Source organism: Betta splendens, chromosome 16 (genome assembly GCF_900634795.4).
Source record: "Betta splendens chromosome 16, fBetSpl5.4, whole genome shotgun sequence".
Lineage (NCBI taxonomy): Eukaryota > Metazoa > Chordata > Actinopteri > Anabantiformes > Osphronemidae > Betta > Betta splendens.
Window position 1 is genome coordinate 4354751 of NC_040896.2, and position 14336 is coordinate 4369086.

Consider the following 14336-nt stretch of genomic DNA (forward strand, 5'->3'; position numbering starts at 1 on the left):
TTAGATACAACAATACCTTGCTCAGCATGCTGAACATTAGTATCAAGATGCCGTCTTGAAGTCTGGCCTTTGCTAAGACACTACTCTGCTCAGGCTGCAGAGTTGATCGCATTGACTGAAGCTGGTTAACTAAAAGTCTGTTACCATCTACACAGACTCCACAGACGCTCTGTGGAAGCATAGGAACTTTTGAAGTCTGATTGCAAACCTATCTCACATCATGATTAGGTTCTGCTTTGCTGGACGCTGTTCTGCCACCTACAGCTAATGCTGTTTGTAACTGTCCGACTCACAACATCATTGACAACTTTGTTTCTGCCGACATGCAGCTGCAGACGCTGCTGCGAAGGTCGCTGCCCAACGACCCCTCCCTCTCCTCATCCTCGTTCCCTCTCCTCGTTTCCTCTCTACCTTTCCTTCCTCATCTCCCTGTGCTTTAAACATTTTCTACCTCACAGGAACGCAGACCTGTAGCCATGGAGTCTGGTTTGGGCCTGATGGCAGCCGTGCCGCCCAAACACCTTTTCCCCACAATTCAGATTTCCCAACAGGTGAAAACAGGCGACAGGACCACTGCACACCATCCAACCAGAGGACTGGGCGATCGTTAAGGAGTTCAGGAGGAAGCATTGGGACTCCAAACAGTGGCGAGGCCCCTTCCAGGTCCTTCTGACGACCAACACGGCTGTAAAGATCGCAGAGAGAGCAACTTGGATCCACTCCATCCAGGAAGGTCCCGGATCCAACAGACGACCCTCCATCTACATCTCACGGAGAAAACCACCACTAACGAAAAGAACTAAGAAGGACGACCCTCGCTGTGCTCACACACGCACTGAGGCGAGGCTGCGTTGACCGTTCAGCTAAAGGTGTGAGCCAAGCGCCGCCTGAAGCTGCACCGGTGAATCACACTATCAGACCATACATCTACACACACGCTCCTGAGAAAACACACACACGAGCAGCCTTGAGTTGCCGTCGCTGGACGACGTGTAGACTCTTCACATGAGTATCCCTGCCTGTCACGCGGGAGACCGGGGTTCGATTCCCCGATGGGGAGCCAATTGATGTCTCGTAACAATCTGCTTTGTCCTGTTGAACAGTAGCGTTAGATTGTTTCCAACCTGTGTGTTGATGTAACCATGCTTTGTTAGACGTCATTTTATGTTACTTGGATTATTGCCTTTATCATATGATGTTTCTATGTAACTTTACTCACTACTTTTGAATGAGAAAATTTCACATAATTCACAACACTGAGTTTAAATATCCTAAAGTTGATTTGGTGTTTAATTTGCTCACAATCACTTTATTCACTGCTACAATTAGTTTTATCCTTCATCTACAGATGAAAGACAACACAAGCAACAATATGCATCATCATTCTGGTTAAATCCCTGAATCTCCTAATCGCTCTAGACGCAAATGTACAATTAAAGATCCGAAAGTATGAAATCTATCTTAAGATTATATGAAACAGAACCCCATCGGAAACCTATGGCTATGATACATTAATTGTCTTTATTACATTACAATTGAATAGCCATAGACACGTTGTTAGCAGAGAAAAGAGACGTTTGTGTTATGTTTGGAGACGCATGTTGTACTTGCATCCTGAATAACACTGATTCTAATGGTATTGTGGCGAAGGCGCTCCACGGCCTTCAGAATCTCAGCTAACTCTGGTATAGATTCCTTCTCTTGGAATTGGCTAGACAAAATGTCTGGAAAATGGAAATCTGTTCTCATGTCTGCAGCTGTTTCCTTTATCATTGAGATGGCTGTGATTTTCTTGTTTGGTTTTTGCGTCATCCCACTGGTTAGAGGTCTCATTATGCGTGCGACCTCAGAAACACTCTCTTATGAAATGACACAATACACTATGTTCAAAAACCCCAACTCTAATTCACTTAATGACTTTGACGATGGTCTTAGGCTATCTGACCACAAAATATAATATGATACAAATATGACTATTGGCTTATTTTCTTCACATGCTTATACAGAAGTTATTCTTGTATAACTACCCACCAAAACAGCTTCGAACCTTTTATCCCTAAGTTACTTGCATTTTATGTGAAGGTGTATTTTTCATTTTGAATTTTGACTTAATACACTTATTGTTTCATTTGCAAGGGGCTTTTATTATTACAGAATGTAATGGTGACAATTTTTCTTCTTAGTGGTTGATTAATGTGTAATCAAAAGGGGGTAGTGTTATGGGAAAAGTGTTTCTTCCTTAATTCTATGCTGTTATTAAACGATTTATGACTTATGTTCTGCAATTAATATCTTATGTTTTGTCTTACTGTATGCATTTGACATTTCACCTAGATTGTTCAATGGTTGTCTCTGCCTGATAGACTCTCAACTCTAGCTCCCAAACCCAAGGTCGGGGAGTTGTGTCTCTGTCTGTTGAGACTTGGTGCTCCTTTCTCACAGAGAGTTGGTCGTCAGCGATGCAGGTGTGAGAATGTAAATATCTTCACACACACTGCGACAGGGAGGAGATGGTGCATGTAATTTGATTGGTTTAGAAAGACATTCCACCCTAGTCGGACAGAGAAGCTAAAAGGCAGAAGCAACTTGAGGATCGTGGGCTCTTTGCATCACACCTTCGTGGTGTATGCACTGATCTCCCCAGCTGGTTTTTGGTTTGTTGATGTGCACGATCAACATCCATGCTTTTTATTTGCTTTCCCCATTATTTTTATTTTCTTTATTATTTCAATAATAAAACGCACAAAAGGACAACTCTCTCATCTGCTTCTTTATGGAAAATTTCCACCACATGGCCTCTTTGCACAGTCTACACCTTGGGTCTTGTCTGGTGTGGTAGATCTGGGCCTCTATGGCTCTGGTGCTCAGGGCCTTCTGCTGTGCAGCCAGGATGAGTGCCTCTGTGCTGTCCTTCAGCCCGGCCCTTTCAAGCCATTGGTAGGATTTGTTGAGATCAGCCACTTCAGTTATGTTCCGGTGGTACATCCCGTGTAAGGGCTTGTCCTCCCATGATGGTCCCTCTTCCAGCATCTCATCCTCTGTTCTCCACTGCCTGAGACTTTTACTCAGCACGTCATCTGTCGGGGCCTTATCCTTGATGTACTTATGGATCTTGGATGTTTCATCCTGGATAGTGGCTCTCACGCTCACTAGTCCTCGGCCTCCTTCCTTGCGGCTAGCGTACAGTCTCAGGGTGCTGGATTTGGGATGGAACCCTCCATGCATGAGGAGCTTTCGTGTCTTAACATCTATGGTCTGTATCTCTTCCTTTGGCCACCTTATTATTCCCGCAGGGTATCTGATCACTGGCAGGACGTAGCTGTTTATTGCCTGGGATTTGTTCTTGCCATTGAGCTGGCTTCTTAGGACTTGCCTTACTCGTTGGAGGTATTTGGCTGTTGCCGCATTCCTTGTTGCCTGTTCAAGGTTGCCGTTCGCCTGTGGTATTCCAAGGTACTTGTAATTGTCCTCAATGTCTGCCATTGTTCCTTCTGGGAGTGAGACCCCTTCTGTGTGGATTACCTTGCCTCTCTTTGTCACCATCCTCCCACATTTCTCGAGCCCGAATGACATCCCGATGTCTGAGCTGTAGATCCTTGTGGTGTGGATCAGCGAGTCGATGTCTCGCTCATTCTTAGCGTACAGCTTGATGTCATCCATGTAGAGGAGGTGACTTATGGTGGCCCCGTTCCGGAGTCGGTATCCATAGCCAGTGTTGTTTATTATTTGGCTGAGGGGGTTCAGACCTATGCAGAACAGCAGTGGGGACAGTGCATCTCCTTGGTATATGCCACATTTGATGGATACTTGGGCAAGTGGCTTCCCATTGGCTTCAAGGGTGGTTCTCCACAATCTCATCGAGTTTGCAATGAAGACCCTTAGAGTTCTGTTGATGTTGTACAGCTTCAAGCATTCAGTGATCCATGTGTGTGGCACTGAGTCATAGGCTTTCTTGTAGTCGATCCAGGCTGTGCACAGGTTGGTGTGTCGCACCCTGCAGTCTTGGGCGACTGTTCTGTCTACCAGGAGTTGGTGTTTGGCTCCTCTGGTATCCCACCAATGCCCTTCTGTGCTTCGCTCATGTATTGACCCATGCGCCGACTTATCTTAGCTGCGATAATGCCTGACATTAGCTTCCATGTTGTGGAGAGGCAGGTTATTGGCCAGTAGTTTGATGGGACTGTACCCTTTGAGGGATCCTTCATTATCAGGATCGTTCGCCCTTCGGGTAGCCATTCAGGGTGGGTCCAATCCCTTAGCAGGTTCATTTGTGCTGCCAGGCGCTCATGGATTGCAGTGAGCTTCTTTAGCCAGTAGGCATGGGTCATGTCAGGGCCGGGTGCTGTCCAGTTTTTCATACCTGAGACTCTCTGTTGGATGTCTGCCACTGTGATAGTCACTGGATTATGTTCAGGGAGGTTGCTGTGGGTCTTCCCTCAGATCCAACAGCCACTGTGCATCACTGTTGTGTGATACCTCCCTTTCCCATATACCTCTCCAGTATTGTTCAGTTTCCAGCCTTGGTCGGTCTACTCTGCTGTTATTGCCGTGCCATTGAGAGTACACTTTCGCAGGTTGCGTTGCGAACAGCCGGTTTATTTATATATATATATATATATATATATATATATATATATATATATATATATATATATATATATATATATATATATATATATTAGATATATATATATATATATATATATATATATTATATAATATTATATATTGGCAGCATTGTTAGATGTAAAACAGAACATTTCAGAATTCAACCTAAACCTTATTTGTTGAGGTATAACATAATAATACGCATTTAACCTTCTTGACACCTTTATCCCACCAGAGTGAAAATGCTGTAAGAAAATATTCGACACAACAAAAAGTGCTGAGATACCACACAGGGATATGGTCCTCGTCAGTGGCTGTCGGGTAGGCTATCATTTCAGACATCCAGCCTAGAGCAGGGACATGCACAGCACAGAGGAAATCTGTCTCTTGGGCAGAAAGGGGGGGCTTCTTTACAACATTATGTGGTTTGTCCAGGAAGAAAGTGATGGAGACAATTCACCAGAGTTGAGATTTTCACATCAAAGCAAATAGTGCAGACAGAACTAATCAATCACCAGAATGGGCTTCAAGTTGATGAGGTCTAGACATTGTTAGTTCTGCTGTGTGACAGTACTTTCTCGCCCATTTATTTCTTGATTGTTTCATTCATCTTAATTTTATTCCTCGTAAATCAGTACTGAATGATTCAGATAAGATCATACCTGAAAGACTGGAGCACATCTCTGCACATTATATTATATATATGAGAGATTTTCATTATTGCTACTTGCTGTCTAATCTCCAAATTGTCCCGGTGTAGTTGCACCACTCTCATCTGTAATGTGCACATGCTTTGTTTAGCAAGTACACAAAAAGTGCATGGACACAGAAACGACCAAGAGAAAAGCTGCTTCTTATGCGTCTTCACTGTGCCTAATACTTTTAACATTTAGAAAAGAAAGTTGTGCCTAAATAGAAGTACGTAGATGTCACATCCTACTGGCTCTCTTCTTTGTGAGTTTTGTATTCAGTTTGAGTAGTGCATGAAACTGGATAATGTATTTATGTGTTTAGCGGAGAGTTCTTATTGTTGGATTTGTTTAGAGATCAATGTGTCTCAAACAGAGCAAGCTCATTGCATTTGACCTTCCTATGAAATTCACTGTTAAATATGTTTTTCAAACCAATTTTGTAACTGTTTGCAGTTAGAAACCGCAGACGCTTTATTGTGTCCATGTGTAGACCATCTATGGTGTCGGGGGTCATCTTTCTGTTCTCCCTGTAGCAGAGGATTGAAAAGCTCAAAGCTGAAGTGCCTTCTGAGCAGAAAGATCCTCCTGCCTTCCTGCAAATTGCAAACCTGGAACAAGATCAACCAAATAAACTGGCTGAGGGGTATTTAGGGGTAAACAAGTTATAAATATTAAATGATTCTACAACTCTGGGCATACTATTACTGTTGTACTATTGGTAATATTTGATAATGGTTTAGCCATTCCAAATAAAATTTGGAATTGTGATGTGGAAAGCACACTACATACCTATGAGGGTCACTCCAATTATATGTGATGGAAGTATAACCTCATAAGTCACGTTGTCATAACAAGCATGCAAGCAAGCAGCATGAATATAAATCATCTTATGGAAGCGGTACAAGGATAAACCTGACTAAAGTTCACAGTGGATATAGTTATTTTAATGTCAAACTGGCAGAGGAGGATAAAAAAAGAGTACTTTCTTTCACATGACTAAGCATTGTTCATTTGCACCTGAGGTCTAGGGTTTCTGCTTAATAAAACATAGAAATTATGTCTTCTGGTTCTTTCACAGAGCAATTACTTGAGCTTTTCATACAAACTACAGAAAACATATTCGAAAACAAACGAAAAGAAAATTTCACATACTGTATCACAATCACATATTACAACATGTTTGTTTGAAATGATAATGAAAGATTTGTTCATGACTAATACATTATCAAAAAGATGATTACTGTATGTTGTTCAACAGTGTTATACTGTGATGTTTTTTTCAATGTACTGTATGACCAGTGTATTTCAGTTTCCTATTGTCATGTCAGAATATTTTCAGTGTTTTAGCTTCCCTCAAAAAATATTTGTCATTCTTTCTGTTATGTGGCATGTGCTGTATACCAGAACTAACTATCAGACTTGCATTGCTGCAATATCCATTGTCCCTTGCTTTGAGAACTGCAAAAGGTACAACAGGTACAACAATTGTGAGAGTGGGTGTTTGTGGTGTAATGCTTTAATGCATTTTCCGTGGGATGAGTCAGTAGGACATAAAGACCACATCAGCAAAAGCAGAAAAGCTTTCACCTGTAGGCCATGATATGCCTTACGCTTTTGCATCCTTCCCACACAGGGTGAATGTTATGGAGGAGTGTGTTAAGGGTTATGGGGGCAAGCCATATATAGGCAGGTGAAAACAAAGTTTACATGGATCTGTCTTGACCTCTGAAAGACAGTGAAAAGCAAGCAGGACACAGTTTATTAGATTACTACTGATCTCAGCTGATGATCTGTCCTTCCAGGCTCAGAGACACGATGAAGACACAGGCTGATTGGCAGCTTAATGCTGCCATCAAGTGGAAAGAGACATAATAGCATAAACGCTCGTGCCATTGTTTTAACTGGGGTCAACGTCGTTAACATATTGCTAAATATGAAAATACTCATAATATGTTTGATTAATAATAGTATTAAGGCTGTAGGTTTTGTGGCAACTACTGTTAACTGACAGTATCAGAAGTATCAAGAGAAAAGTTAGTCAATGTAAACGTGACAACAACTACTGATTTTATTGTCATGTGGCACAAAATTCACATTTTGTCTCTGTCTTCCACAGGTTAATATATATTATTTACCTATACCCAGTATAAATAAGGGAATTTGCTCAATTACTTATTACAATTATAAGATGGTGTTGTTTCTTATTGTTATTAATATATATTTTTCCTCTAATTGATATATTTCAACCTTCCGTCAAAAGTCCAAAACCTAAAAATATCCTTTCGGAAAAAAAGAGGCCACTATTTTAAATGCACTAGATACCATAACATTATCCATCAACCAACCACCTCCGAACCACTTATCCTCGTAAATTTCGCGTAGCTGCTGCCAATAAATTGTGCATTGACGTGTGCTTGCATCTAGTCCCACCCTCTTGAAAAAGGTGATCGTCAATTGGTTTACAATTTAGTATGACGTGTGTATGACGTATTTTTTTCTAGCCAAAGCCAACCGATCGCGCTTGTTGCCCGGCTAACGACGCGGGAAGTCCCAGAATCTCACAACTCAGCAGCCCCAAGACAACAAGCAGAAGACGACGTATGCCTCGATAAGTGTATGCTGCGGATAACTGCTCTAATTGATTCTTCTATGTGAATTTGTTAGCGCAAGTGCAATGGAATAGTTCGCATGTAGTCGGAGTGCAAGCTTACGCTTGATGTATGCTAATTTTACTAGCTAAAAGGATCAACAGCACCCTGTTAACCCTACTGTTTTTTCAAAAACCACGGGAAAACACCGGAAGATGTGAAGGCAATTTCAAAATAAAAACATGTCCATGCTGTTACGCTTTTGTTTGGACTTTTCAGACTACTAAATGTTTCTCCTTTCATATCGACCACAGTGTGTTGAAAGGTTACTACGAAAGTTATACAAAGCCCTAGTGATAGATTTAGCTTGGTAGTTGGAACCAATATTATTTTTCCGTCTTTAGTTTCATACAGCGCATCGAGATTGTTCTAGTAAGCAGTCTTGCTTCTGAAGACTTTACTTTTTACATCGAAGTTACATCTACCGTGGTTTTACAGTGTACACAAAATCACTCTGACAAGTAAAGTAAGTTTGCTATTGAACTAGCTTAGGCTCTCGAAAATATTTAGTTGTATTCATCAAGATTCCCTTTCAGATTGACATTAAGTTGGATGCAATCAACACGAGATACTTCGCCAGGTAAATATGACTGTATGTTGTCCTACCATCTAAACAGAACAAGTCAGGTAATTATAAGGAGTTTACTTATGTTTGGTGGTTGAGCAGAAACAGGATCAGTTTTATCCAGCAGTAGTCAAAGAGAACAATACTAGCCACAAAGGGAGATGAATTGTTGCATATTCTATACATTAACTGTGTTGTCTTTGTTGTCAACATTGTAGTTGGCCGATGGAGATAAGATGCCACTATGTCTCACAAACTGACCAATGAGGAGCTTGATGAACAGTTTGAGCTGTTCCTAAAGGAGGTAATGTCAATTTACTGGTAGGCTGAGATAGTACTGTTTTACTGTTTGTGTCATCCAGTGTGGTTAGGGGTAGGGTTTGTTACAGATTCTTCTCCTTGACTTGGACACAATTTCCTTTCAGCCTGTTTCAGACGACTCCATAGATTTTGGTGGATCCCTGAAGCAGTCTACTAAAAGCAGTCAAAAATCAGCTCAGAAACCAGCTGTGCCATGGTGGCAAGATGACGAACACGGTGGTGGAGGAAAAAGGACAGGTATTAAGGAGGGGATGCATCACACTGGACACAGTAGCCAGAGTGTGTCACCTTTTAATAAGATGTTACATTTGTAGACATCACATCAGTCTGCAGTGCAAAATCAGTGTTCAGTCAATACATTTCACAGTGAGCTAATGTAGAGAAAACAAAATAATCGTTTATTACTCTTCTTGTGTTTGTCTGCTTAAAATGTCATGCGTTGTTTCTTTTTGTATTTACATTTTCCTTAGGTGAGACAAAAAGCAGATTTGTCAAGGGAAAAAAGTCCCAGCCTGAAAAAGAAGGTGAGAGAATCCTTAAAGCATATAGTTCTTATAAACTATATGAACAACCAACATTCTGGTCACAGTAGTACTTCTAGTGCTAATATGATGATGTACACAGTGTTTCAATTCAGCTAATCTTATGTTTGGTTAATTTACTGTGAAGTCGGCTCAGTAGTATTTCATAATTAAATTCTAGAGACCAGTATGTTCACAGGAGTAATTCTAGTTTATTGAGTATTTTGTACATGGACTCTTTGAGCCACTTCTCTCAGGCAGAAGGTTACGGTCCATTTGGACGAGTAACTCATATCACAAAACCAGTCTGCTGTTGGATTCTTAAATAACAAATAATACTGTCTTGCTGTGCATCACATCCAGCCTTGTACATTCACTGATTCATTTTGCACATATTTATTTTTTTAATCTGCTCCAGCACATACTCCACTGATTTATGTCTTTGTCCTATGCCCTTTTTGTTCTATGTGAGCACCAATCCATCAAAGTAAAATCCAAAATGGTGAAACCTTTAATGTACATCTGGCTTCTGATTCTAATTCTAAACAACCAGATGTTAGAATGTTATTTGCACATTTTATTATTGGTTGTTGAGCAAGGAGCCATAATAATGTTCAAAAGGAAACATACACTATGATGCAAAAAAGAAAGGAAAAAAAACAATGCAAGCACTAACAGGGCATATTCGTTATTGACATACAAGTTAGAAGCACAATGCAAAACACCTGGTCTGACATTACAACATTATTAGCAGGGTAGCATCCAATTCAGGGGGTCAATCCCAGATTAGAGCACACAGTAGAACAAAAACACTATAGAAAAGTCATTAAGCAGGAAGTGATTTTTATTAAATTAAGATTGTAAAACAGGAAATTTACAGGATGATCTAAATTATTTTGACCTGTATTATGTTTTTTCAAAGCTTTAACCTCATACTACTGTACATTAAAACAATCCTGCTGATCACATTTGAACCTCATACTACTGTACATTAAAACAATCCTGCTTTTAACATCAATGCATTTCTGAGAAGAATCTATACCAGCGCTGTCAAACTGAACCTTGTTTTCCAACTCCCTTTCCCTGAGCCTGTTGATTATCTTGATCAGGTGTGTTAAGTCAATCAGCGGCTGGATAACTGGCACACCTGGTTAAGGGAATTTCTTTCTTTGTACGCACCCACCAGTGCATCATCATCCTGAGGTATCTGGCCGCCTAGGCGCCACTTACGAGGGCCTTTTCTTTTTTAATGATCCAGGACCGCAGTTTGACACCCCTGATCTACACTGTCTAGCATTGTACCTTAATCTGTGAGCTACATGTAGGAAGCATTTATGAAACGTGGTGACTCTGGTGACCTATCAATTAAAATTGTCCAGTCGATGTAGAATCCTAAAATTACTTGTTAATTCAAAATTACATATCTAAGTGTGCACTTCTGCAGTGAGGCTTTAGACCTGCTTATACATAGTAGACTAATCATTACAGCGATGACATAGGTAGATGACATGTGCTTCATACAAACCAACACTGTGCTGTACTTTTCATAAATTTGTCAGGACTGAACAATCATCTTTGGATAAGATGTTATTTATATTTATTCTTTACAGCAGTGTTTTATTGCATTCCATCTTTTTCTATTCCTACTTCTTTATCACCTCAGTTTACTAATGCTCTTCTTTAATTAGACTGTTCCATATTACTTCTTTTTTTCCATCCTGTCTGAAGTTGTCAGTGTGGAGCCCTTTTATAAACCGGTTCCCAAACCTCGCACCAAAGCTGTGAATAAATCGGTTCAGATGGCAAAGAATCAAAGACACACAGTTTTGGAAGCTTCTAAAACTGTGGCTAAAATAAGGACACCATCTGAGGACTTGAGCTTTGATGGCACATCCAGTCATGAAAACAGAAAGCAGCCACTATGAGACACATCCCAGTGATTGCAGTGGGCCCTTCAATGGGGACTTTGGAGATGGTAACTTTAACTCAGATGCCCTATTTCGTAGTGCTGCATTAGCTCCTCACTAATATGTCGATAACCATCATCAGCACCACTAGGTCCCTTGTTTGTAGCCACCTTTTACTAAAGGCTTTTTGTTTCCTTTCTGTCACAGAGCCATGAGGGCTGACTGGCTTTTGTGTTTGCTGGTTATATACTTTTTAAACCATAATTTTTCTTTTATTGCATATGGAGTAGAGCTGTTACTTAGATATGTTTTAATTACCATGCATTATTATTATTATTGTGACAGTCTGGAAAACAGAAATGGAAATGACGTTGGAAACACAGTGAATGGATAAATTGTGCCGGCCACTAGGTGGCACTGGTAAATCACGAGTGTTAAAAGCCCACTTCATTTTAACATTTAGTGTTTTTTGTTTGTTTATACTGTACACTTCATTTTTAGGTTTGCCAGAACTTCAAGGGTCTTTTATAAATTCTTTGAAGAAACATCAGCCTGTTGAAAAGAAGGAAGAGGATTCACAAAACACGTATTTCAAGAAAAAAGAGCTGAATGCAGTTGTTTTCAACAGAGATACTCCAAAGGCAGCTGGTGAGTCACCTTCAGTTTTATTATGATTTCTGCGCAAAATGTAGTAATCATTGTACCTCAGAGTTAAGATGTAAGATGGAGCAAGAATGTCTTTGTGGGTGTTTAAAACATCTGAATTAACATGAATGTTGAATAACTAGCCATGATAAATCAATCAAGACTAACAGTCAAGTAAGAGGCCATTCAAGGTATGTATAAGTTGGAACAACCAGGTGACAAATCTCAGTCAAACTACTGTATTTCATGTGGAATATTTAGTCAAGGTGAAGTGTAGTTGTGAGGAGACTAACACTGAGCCTGTCATACCAATACCACTTGTATTGATATGACAGGCTCAGTGTTAGTGTATTGGTATTAACTAATGTTGCTTCACTGCTCTCTCAGTACTTCATAGTCTCTATAGTGATAAAATGTACTTCAGGATGTCATCAGGTACAAGTCAATAAAGTGATTCCTGATTTCCTCTAAGAGCTATTTCACACCTTGAATTTGGGGCGCTGAAACATACAGTTTTCCTTTTAGCATTTCATTACAGATGCATTGCAGTTGTGCATTCAGTGTGTGCTGTCTTGACGTGTGTGCAGACTCCATGATGGTGACAGGTATGAATATGACTATGGGCTTGGACACTTTAGAGGAAGAAAAAGAAAAAGCCAAGTTCTTTGCACAACTTGAAGCTGGCATTTCATCAGCTATAGATTATTCCAAGCTCAACAAAGAGCTGGACACCACTGCTTCTACTATCGACAATAAACTCAGGTACAGATGTTCAAATGGTCTTGGTGTAATATTACACTGTACCTACTAGAAGATTAAAACCTAAAAAAAATAGTGTGAACATATTCCTTTCAGGACAGGTGACAAATCAGTGGAGCAAATTGATGAGGATCAAAGCAACATCAGAGATACTGAGCGCATCACCTTCCCAGGTAAGACTGATGAACACTAAAACCTTTTATGCATATCAGTGTGGCTTTTTATCAGTTCTTATATTTCTCTTCTTTTACAGGCTCGCCACATTATGGCGAGGATTTTGAGAAAGAGGAGGACAAGAAAAAGCCACAAGAGAAGGTTAGTAGTGAACCACGTGTGTGTGTGTGTGTGTGTGTGTGTGTGTGTGTGTGTGTGTGTGTGTGTGTGTGTGTGTGTGTGTGTGTGTGTGTGTGTGTGTGTGTGTGTGTGTGTGTGTGTGTGTGTGTGTGTGTGTGTGTGTGTGTGTGTGTGTGTGTATTAATAAATGGTTCTGGAATTTACGTTGTAACCTTTTTTTCCAGAGGTCTAAGCTGTCTCCAATTCTTGCCAAAGGTAAGAAAATGGGTGGGATGGAATTAAACTTTTCAGTCATTCTAAGACCATGATGACAGCTAGATTGTCTTAATCTCACTATTGACAGTATTTAAGAGTATAATAGTGAGACTAAGTAAAGTACTCAAATTACTTATGTAACCCTTACGTAAAAGAAGCAAGGTCAAAAGGAAGAAATACATCTAAAATCACAGTTTCAGTAAGTTTACATAAGTACATAAAAGTTAAGAACTTGTTCATCTTAAAAATGGTCACTTACTTATTTCTTGTCTCAGTTTCTCTGTATGACTCTTTGGATGACTGCTTAAAGAAGAACACAGTAGAATCATTGGACAGAGGTACTGTAACAAGAGCACATATGGTTAAGTAAGAGAAACATGTACAGAGATTCCATACAGTAAATACAGATGTGCAGTATGAAGATGCACACTAAATATTGCTCAATACATTTTTAAGCAACTCTACATGTATTCATGCTCTAAGTAAATTAAGGACTGTACTTGCCCATGCCACTAAGTGAAGGTCAAGAGTGTCCTGAAGAAAAGCCCCTGCGATAAACAAACAATCTTCTGTTTTACAGAATTTGTAAATGGATACATAATTAGTTAGGTTATATGGTATGATATAATTATCTGCTCACTGTAAGTGTAGCATATTGCCATTCTAATTAGTGATTGTCTTTAACTGAATGTGCTACATTTGATTCCCACACAGTGCTGACAAATATGCAGAGTGGAGACACAGAGATGGAGGCTCTTCATGAGGCATACAGACAGATCCATGTAGTGGAGAACTCAGATGACCAGAACTTCCATTACAGACCTATTTCTCCCTCTTCCCCTTCTCCTCAGACCAGACCATCTTTGCAACGTAGATCTACCAATGAGTCAGGTCAGAAAGTGCACTAGTGAGATATATATATATATATATATATATTATATTATATATATATCTATATAATAATATATATATATATATATATCTAATATATAATTTATATCTTATATTATATATAATAATCTATCTATATATATTCTATCCTATATATCTATATATATATATATCTATATATATCTATATATAATATCTCATATCTCTCTCTCTCTCTCTCTCTCGCTCTC

The 14336-nt window shown here is 39.8% G+C and overlaps 1 protein-coding gene across 5 annotated transcripts; it reads left to right on the forward strand.

Annotated features, from left to right (window-relative positions):
• The first annotated feature begins 7772 nt into the window (after positions 1-7772).
• On the forward strand, positions 7773-14130 carry cep162 (centrosomal protein 162). Of its 5 annotated transcripts, none has more exons than XM_041067885.2 (12): positions 7787-7914; positions 8485-8528; positions 8732-8817; positions 8939-9071; positions 9305-9358; positions 11764-11910; positions 12495-12669; positions 12763-12839; positions 12920-12981; positions 13185-13215; positions 13491-13553; positions 13930-14130. In XM_041067885.2, exons 3-12 carry the CDS (start codon positions 8758-8760, stop codon positions 14121-14123), a joined length of 996 nt encoding a protein of 331 aa, XP_040923819.1. In that variant the 5' UTR covers positions 7787-7914; positions 8485-8528; positions 8732-8757; the 3' UTR covers positions 14124-14130. The 5 variants fall into 5 exon arrangements, with proteins under 5 accessions (XP_040923820.1, XP_040923819.1, XP_040923821.1 ...); XM_041067887.2 differs by having other exon boundaries at positions 7800-8414; XM_041067886.2 differs by lacking the exon at positions 8485-8528 and having other exon boundaries at positions 7773-7914.
• The last annotated feature ends 206 nt before the right edge of the window (positions 14131-14336 follow it).

Excerpts from the sequence above, each read along its gene's own strand:
- cep162 (XM_041067886.2), top strand. The coding sequence starts at position 8,758 with ATGTCTCACAAACTGACCAATGAGGAGCTTGATGAACAGTTTGAGCTG. Across the intron at positions 9,072-9,304 it reads TGGTGGAGGAAAAAGGACAG|GTGAGACAAAAAGCAGATTT; the intron begins GTATTAAGGAGG and ends CATTTTCCTTAG. Across the intron at positions 13,216-13,490 it reads GTCTCCAATTCTTGCCAAAG|TTTCTCTGTATGACTCTTTG; the intron begins GTAAGAAAATGG and ends TTCTTGTCTCAG.